General features: G+C 28.6%; 1 protein-coding gene across 1 annotated transcript; it reads left to right on the forward strand.

Annotated features, from left to right (window-relative positions):
* The first annotated feature begins 648 nt into the window (after positions 1 to 648).
* On the forward strand, positions 649 to 7,390 carry LOC135953451 (uncharacterized). The gene is made up of 13 exons (XM_065503361.1): positions 649 to 761; positions 2,101 to 2,472; positions 2,712 to 2,760; positions 2,827 to 3,014; positions 3,476 to 3,808; positions 3,909 to 4,075; positions 4,133 to 4,271; positions 4,581 to 4,747; positions 5,396 to 5,534; positions 6,318 to 6,525; positions 6,592 to 6,785; positions 6,845 to 6,940; positions 7,004 to 7,390. Exons 1-13 carry the CDS (start codon positions 707 to 709, stop codon positions 7,324 to 7,326), a joined length of 2,430 nt encoding a protein of 809 aa, XP_065359433.1. The 5' UTR covers positions 649 to 706; the 3' UTR covers positions 7,327 to 7,390.
* The last annotated feature ends 341 nt before the right edge of the window (positions 7,391 to 7,731 follow it).

The raw sequence follows: 7,731 nt of genomic DNA on the forward strand, positions 1-7,731 counted from the left end.
CAAAGAATTTAATTTAAATACAATTCATTCAACATTTCAATGATTGCTTTTTTGTTAATTGAAATATTTGTTCTTCATCAAATTTGTTTTCGTTTTGTTTTCAATCATTTACAAAATGAATTGAAAAAAATTGACATAAGCCTATTTATAATAGAATTGAACTGAAGAAAATTTGAATCATTCAATAAAAAATTAATTCTATAGAGAAATAATTCTTAAATGACTGACTTTATTCCTATGTTTGGAGTACTAAGGAATACATAAATACAACGAATTAATTTTGCAAATTGAATTAAGAATTAATTCTTTCGAATCTTTGGTGAATACTTAACATTTGTGGTTAACATTTTCCAACCCGAAACGTATTAATATCCAAATTTTATTCTACATAAACTTAAATGAAATACTATATAAATATAAACATTTCTGCATTTCAATTTGTGCAAATTTTTTCTACTTGAAGTTGTGGTGAATAATTTCGAATTATTGTTCAAAATAAGTGAAAAATAAATACAAGGAAATTGTTAATTAAATATTTTCATAAGCAAAAATTTTATTATTATTTTAAATATAGCTGAATTTAAAATAGTTACTCTTTAGTGAAAATTTGTACTAAAAACAATTATTTGCACGTAGAAAAACCGTTTACAAAACAATTCGTTTAAATATTATTTTAGTTTGTAGCTGTAATATATCAAACATTAACATGTTTCGGTTGCTGTTCCTAATCTTCACTCTAACAGTGACTTATGTAAAATCCCGTAAGTATTGAAAAATGAACTTTGATTTCAACTGTGATATTAGTTAGCTTAAAGTTTAAGATTTTACTGTAATATTTAATTTTGATTATTTTGTGTTTTTATGTCATGGTGTAAAATCCATAGAGAAATACACATAGAGCGGAAACTAGAAAAAAACTCAAACAAAAAAATTGGTCAAAATAATCACTCATACGAGTGTTGTTTTTGTTTTCACTTAGTTTTTTCCATGATAGAATAATTGTAGAAGGTAGAATCACTAGGGAGAGTTTTCAATATTTACCCCTATAACGTCAAACTTTGATTTTGATTTGTTTAATATTTTCTTTTGTTTGCCGTTACAATTGTACCTTATATTGTTGTGTCATGGTTTTTTCTACTAATACATTATTACCACTTAGGTTTCTGACAACTGAGTTAGGTCATTGACAGGAGAGTTTCCGCTCTATGTCTATTCTCTATGGTAAAAACTTTCAGCCTATAAAAGAAATTTTAAAGTTAATTTTTTATTTTAATATAGAACTTTTGTTTTTTTCGTACCATAAGAAATATTTTTAAAAAGCTTTCAAAACTTTTTCCAACTAATATATTCAAATAAATTAAAATATTTTTCAATGAATGTAAATAAAAATAAGAAATTTCAAAAAATGAAAACAAATAAAAATAATGTAAATAAAAAAGCTTAAAAAAAATAAAAAAGCTTATTGTAAAATAATAAAACAAAGTTTTAAATTATATTTTAAATTTGTTTTATGGTACGAAATTTAAAATAATAGTCATTTATGGACTTAAAATCGACTTTAAAGCTGAATTCACCCATGAGTTTCTGAAACATTTTTTGTTCGGAACATTTTTTTTTGTAGTTTGACGTTCTATTTTTGAGAGAGACTTCAAACTACATATAAAAAAAAAAATGTTTCAGAAACTCATGGGTGAATTCAGCTTAAGGCTTTTGTGATTAGGATTTTTGATTGTTTAAATGTAAAAACTGACTAAAGAAATATATATTTAGCGTCGGATGAAAAATTAAATAATTTATTTTATTTACATTTAACCCCCAGTAACACGAAGTCTGGTTATGTGTTATCTAATAGTTATACTGACAGTTTTCATACAAAAATAATTTTAACCGACAGTATAATTATTAGTTAACGCATAACCAGGCTTCGTGTTAATGGGGGTACATATAATAATGACCTTGAAAGCCTACATTACAGAAAATCTAATTAAATTAAAACAATTATTGAATAAATGTCGAATATATAAAATAAAATATCACAAACATAAAACTTCCATTACTACATACATAATTATTTTTATTTTTTTAATAATTTTTTTTAAGAATATGCTTCACCATGCCTCACCACGAACCAACGACCTGGTCTTTGTATGCCGGTCAAATCATGTAAACCAATTTATGATTTTTTTATCAGTCACAGTGATGGCATTATTTCAGAACAAGATAAATTAAGATTAGCCTCATTGTATTGTGGTACATTTAAAAATGTCAAACATGTTTGTTGTGGAGAAACCGATATTCAATTGAATATTGATGGTTTGAATATATTAAAAAATAATACTTGTGGTGCGTATTTTGTCAATTCAATAGCAAATGGTGAGAAAGCATCTCTATTTCAATATCCATGGATGGTTTTATTGAAATATAACGACAATGCCAGTCCCTTTAAATGTGGTGGCACCTTAATAAATGATCGTAAGTGTTGAAACATGTTAAGGGCCTACTGCAAAAACATGATAAGCCACACGAGTTGTTTAATTTTATGTGTTCATTTTAATACAATATGTATTTGACTTTTAATATATGTATTTATTTTCGTCTTAAAAGTAAATATAAAATATCCTATATTTATTTTTTCAATATTTTTTGTGGCTTATCAAGTAATTGCACATTCAATCATAAACAGAAAATAACACTAATAGTTTATTTTTAAGAATATGTTTTGACAGCTGCTCATTGTATTAAGGGAAATGAACATGAACTGTAAGTTTTATTCGGATTTATCAAGCATTAAGTGCTATATATTGATATGTATTATTTTTATTTCAGTAAACAAGTCCGCTTGGGAGAATATCAGATAAGTACTACCATCGATTGTACAAATGTATCACGAAAAAATCATTGTGCTCCACCCGTGGAAGATATTGGAATTGAAGAAATGATAATTCATGAACATTTTCATGGAATATATAATGATATAGCACTAATAAGATTAAATCGTAAAGTGGAATTTAAACGTAAGGCAGCAAAATATTTAACATTCAAAAATACTCCTGTTCTATAAAAAATATTATGTACTAAATTCATAGATTAATACACATAGATCGGAAACTCTCCTGACAAAGACCTAACTCAGTTATCAAAAACCTAAGTGGTGAGAATGTATTAGTATAAAAAAACTATGTGAAAACAAAAACAACATTCGTTTGTGTAACTTTTTCAAGTAATTTTTTTGTTAGAGTTTTTTTTATAGTTTCCGCTCTATGTATATTTTCTCTATGACTAAATTATTCTAATACACAACTATCCTGTTTATTTAGAACATATTAAACCAATTTGCCTACCGATTTATGATCAATTAAGATCAAAACAACCGGATAACTTTGTGATATCAGGATGGGGCAAGACAGAAAATGGTCTGAACTTTACACATATTTTTAATTAAACTGTATATTTTAATTATTTTCATTATTTTTAGACACATATTCCGATGTTTTATTGACAGCTTTTGTACCCAGATTAAATCGTTCGGAGTGTGAAAATCAGTTTCATAATAATCGTCTTCCCTTAAACGAGGGACATGTTTGCGCCGGCGGCCGAAACTTAGTTGATACATGTCGTGGCGATTCTGGAGGACCTTTAGGTTATCGAGATTTGTATGACAAACGGCCACGTTTTATACAATTTGGAATCGTTTCTTATGGTCTGCACAAATGTGGTGTTGAACCGGGAGTTTATACAAATATATCGCATTATATGCAATGGATAACAGATAATTTGAAAGAAACTTCTGGGATAATGTCAAATCAAGGCAAGGATTATGATTCGTCAATTCTTAATTACTTAAAATTTTCGTTAACTAATAGCAATATAATGGGATTCAATAAATTATTTTGTATTAAAACTTACAGCAGCACAGTCCTGCAGTACACCAGTAATGGAAAATGGATTTTGTGTTCCATACAATGAGTGTCCATATGCAAATAACCTTGTGAATCAATATGGCAGTTACAATGCAATTCCAAAGAACGACTTAAATGTCTTAATAAATTCAAAGTGTTCTGGGGATAACGAACCGGTAAGAGTTTACTTACTTTCAAATATATGTACATTATTTGAAATATCTGTTTTTTAGATACGATTATGTTGCAAATTGTCAAATACTTATGTTCGGAAAAATAAGTCACTCAAGGTAAATCCCGCTAAACCTGATCCTACTTTAACTGAAGATCTCGACTATAATAGCAATATCAATTCTCAATTTAAATCACATGGTATGTTAAACTTAAATTTGTTTCTTAAAATAATTTTTTTTTTTCAAATTAACTGGTAAATGATATAATGAATGATATAACTAACAGGTTATTTTAGAAGAAAGTTCAAAGCATAAAGAGATTTGCACTATTTCCTATTGTATTTCAGAAATTTCTAATTGTATTTCAAAAAATTTTACAGTTACATTTTTGCAACCGTAAAACTGTAATTTATTTTATTGTTTAAAAAGGTTATTCAATAAATTATTTTGTATTAAAAAAAAATAAATTATTTTGTATTATTCAATAAATTATTTTGTATTAATGCAGAAGCACAGTCCTGCATTACACCGCCAATGGAAACTGGTTTATGTGTTCCATACAATGAGTGTCCCTATGCAAATAATCTCGTGAAACATTATGGCAGTTACGATGCAATTCCAAAGAATGACTTAAATGTCTTAATAAAATCAAAATGTTCTCGGGATAACGAACCGGTAAGTGTTTTATATTAGCTCTGTTCAATAACTAAAAGTTGTTACTAGTTAGTAACAATTGTTACTGGAAAAGCGTTCATTAACTCAAAAAACTTGCAAGTAGAGAAAAAATCAAGAGCGTATACATTTTAGAGAGTGTTCTCTCGTTGCAAACTATTACAAGTTCTATTTGGAACTCGTAATAGTTAGCAGCATAGGGTAACATAGAGACGAGACGTAATTGTCAAAAACCTAAGTCTGTTGTCAAAAACCTATCTCTGGAAACAACAAAATACATGCTAGTCAATATATTTTGTTGTTGTATCAAACATATGATTTGTTGTATTTTTGTTTGACAAATCGGAGTGTCTCGTCTCTATGTATAATTCTCTATGGTTAGCAGCTTATATTTCAAATGTTTTGTATTATTGTTTATTTATTTACAATTTTATTTTTGTGGTGAAGAAAATGTGAGTATTTATACATTTTAAAAGGAATAAAATAAGAAAATTTTGTGTATAAAACAATTGTTACTGGAAAAGAGTAATTTTGTAAATTTTGATTTTATTCTCTCGTTGCAAGTATTTACTGGGAAAGTAAAAGAACAGACCTATTGTTTTAAATTACTTTCAAATAAATGTTAATTATTTGAAAACACTGTTTTTTTAGATACGATTATGTTGCAAATTTTCAAATAATTATGTTCCACAAAATACACAATCCAAGGCAATTACTGCTAAACCAGATCCTACTTTAACTGAAGATCTTGACTATAATAGAGAATTCAGTTCGCAATTTAATTCACAAGGTATGTAAAATATTGGCAAAATATTACTTGGTATGTATTTATAAATTTATTCACTTTTTAAGTAAATCGTCCCATTAAAGATTTTATAGTTGCTTCCGTTACCTTTTTGAACTAGGTGGTCCATTAACGCTTAAAATCGGACATGTCCTGGAATATCTTTCCTGTGTTCTATAATTCTTTTTTTGGGTTTTGCCTCCCGTGTTACAAAATTGACATTATTGTTTGAATACCACTCAAGGGCCTCTTTTTCCATAGTAGAATGATTCCAAATCAAGCCAGAAATATGGAGACAATCTGTGCTTATTTTGACACAACTGCAAATAGCTTGCCACACAAGAAACGTCTAGGGGTATTGTTCTTGAACATTACCTCGTACATTAGCCACATAAAAATCTTGACCCGGAAGTTGTGAAAACAGGTGTATTCTTTACCGCATTGCTTTCTGGAACTTTATACGACTTCAACCAAGCTTTAGCTTTGTCTCTGGGTACAAATGAATCAGAGCATTTAACTTTACGAGCTGCTTTTCTGACAGAATGGTTCGGTGCTCTTCGAAAGAGTTGTTCGACTTCTTTTGCCTTACCATTATCTGTTAGACCTGGTTTCTTTCAATGTTCAAGTCTTCCTTATACTATTTAATGGCTTTTGAAACAGTGTGACGAAATCTTTTGCTATTTTCTTTAAGTCCATATTGGATATTTTGTGAAAAGCTTTAATATTTGTTCATGTACTTTCTTTATAAAATTTAAATTATACATTTCTATTATGTATGGATATATGTAGGATTAAACATTCTTGCTGAATTAAGCTGCGGCAGATCTGGAGGCAATCGCTTGGCTGGCGGAAATGAGGCTGATTTAGCGGAATATCCATGGATGGCACTACTAACGTACAATGAAGGAAGTGATCAAATTAATTGTGGTGGATCTTTGATATCAAACCGTTATGTATTGACAGCTACACACTGTGTCAATCAGGCAACCTATCAAGTGTAGATATATGATCAAATAAATGTAAAATCTAAATATACAATTTCTCTTATCTATATAATTTTCAGAATTGGTGTACGTTTGGGTGAACATGATCTATCAACAAATCCTGATTGCAGACGAAAGGGATGGAAATATGTATGTAATCCAGTTGTAGAAGATTTTGGGATAGAGAAAATTATTCCTCATCCCAGATACAATGAAAGAATGCGCATTAATGATATTGCCTTGATAAAGTTGGACCGCGATGTAGATTTCAAAAGTAAGAGCAATTTTTAATAGACTAAATAAAATTGAAATAACTTCAAATACTTGTTACAGGACATATTAAGCCTGTATGTTTGCCCATAATAAAGTCATCTTATGAAATTAATACAAATCAGTTTACCATAGCTGGTTGGGGAGTTACTGAAAACCGTAATTTTATCTTTATAACGATTTTTAAATTTATATTTATTTAAATTTCTTTTCAATTTGAAGGCACTAGATCGCTAGTTCTTTTAAAAGCAGAGGTTTTAAGACAATCCCGTTCAGTGTGCCAATATTTCTATTCACCATTATCTGTCAAAATAAATGAAAAACATATTTGTGCTGGAAATCGGCAAACAGGTCGTGACACATGTAAGGGAGACAGCGGAGGTCCACTAGTTGCTTTTAACACATATTCGAATGTTAAACATTTCATACAATACGGCATTGTGGCATCGGGTGGTACAGCCTGTAATCTTCAGCAAGGTTTTCCCGGCGTTTATACAAATGTTTTAACATATTTGCCATGGATCACGCATAACATTATTGATTAGAAAGGCGTTGCAAAAAAAATTAATGCACTTACAGGGATGTATTCATTAAATGCATATGATAAGATAGTCCAGCATTATGATTTTCTTATTAATATTGTATAATTAATTTAATTATTTTTATCTATTATAAACGAATAAAAAAAATGTATACATTAATTAACCTTTAACATTTGTGCAACATATTGTAGTAGATTTGAACAACATTGCGAAAAAACTGTTAAGTTATAGTGTGGTAGGTTTTGTCAATTTCAACAAGAATCTTTTCATAATTTTAAGCACTTATATATAAGCCAATAAATTAGTTAAGAGGGTAACAAAAACACTTTTTTCCCCATATGAAGAGAGACGCTCTAGTAGACATTTATTTATACCCTTCATCATGATTTGCAATTTTTACAATATTCG

This window comes from Calliphora vicina, chromosome 1 (genome assembly GCF_958450345.1).
Source record: "Calliphora vicina chromosome 1, idCalVici1.1, whole genome shotgun sequence".
Taxonomy (NCBI): domain Eukaryota; kingdom Metazoa; phylum Arthropoda; class Insecta; order Diptera; family Calliphoridae; genus Calliphora; species Calliphora vicina.

Coding starts and splice junctions, on each gene's coding strand:
- LOC135953451 (XM_065503361.1), top strand. CDS start 707: ATGTTTCGGTTGCTGTTCCTAATCTTCACTCTAACAGTGACTTATGTA. Junction 2,761..2,826: donor AAGGGAAATGAACATGAACT/GTAAGTTTTATT, acceptor TTTTTATTTCAG/TAAACAAGTCCGCTTGGGAG. Junction 5,535..6,317: donor TTCGCAATTTAATTCACAAG/GTATGTAAAATA, acceptor GGATATATGTAG/GATTAAACATTCTTGCTGAA.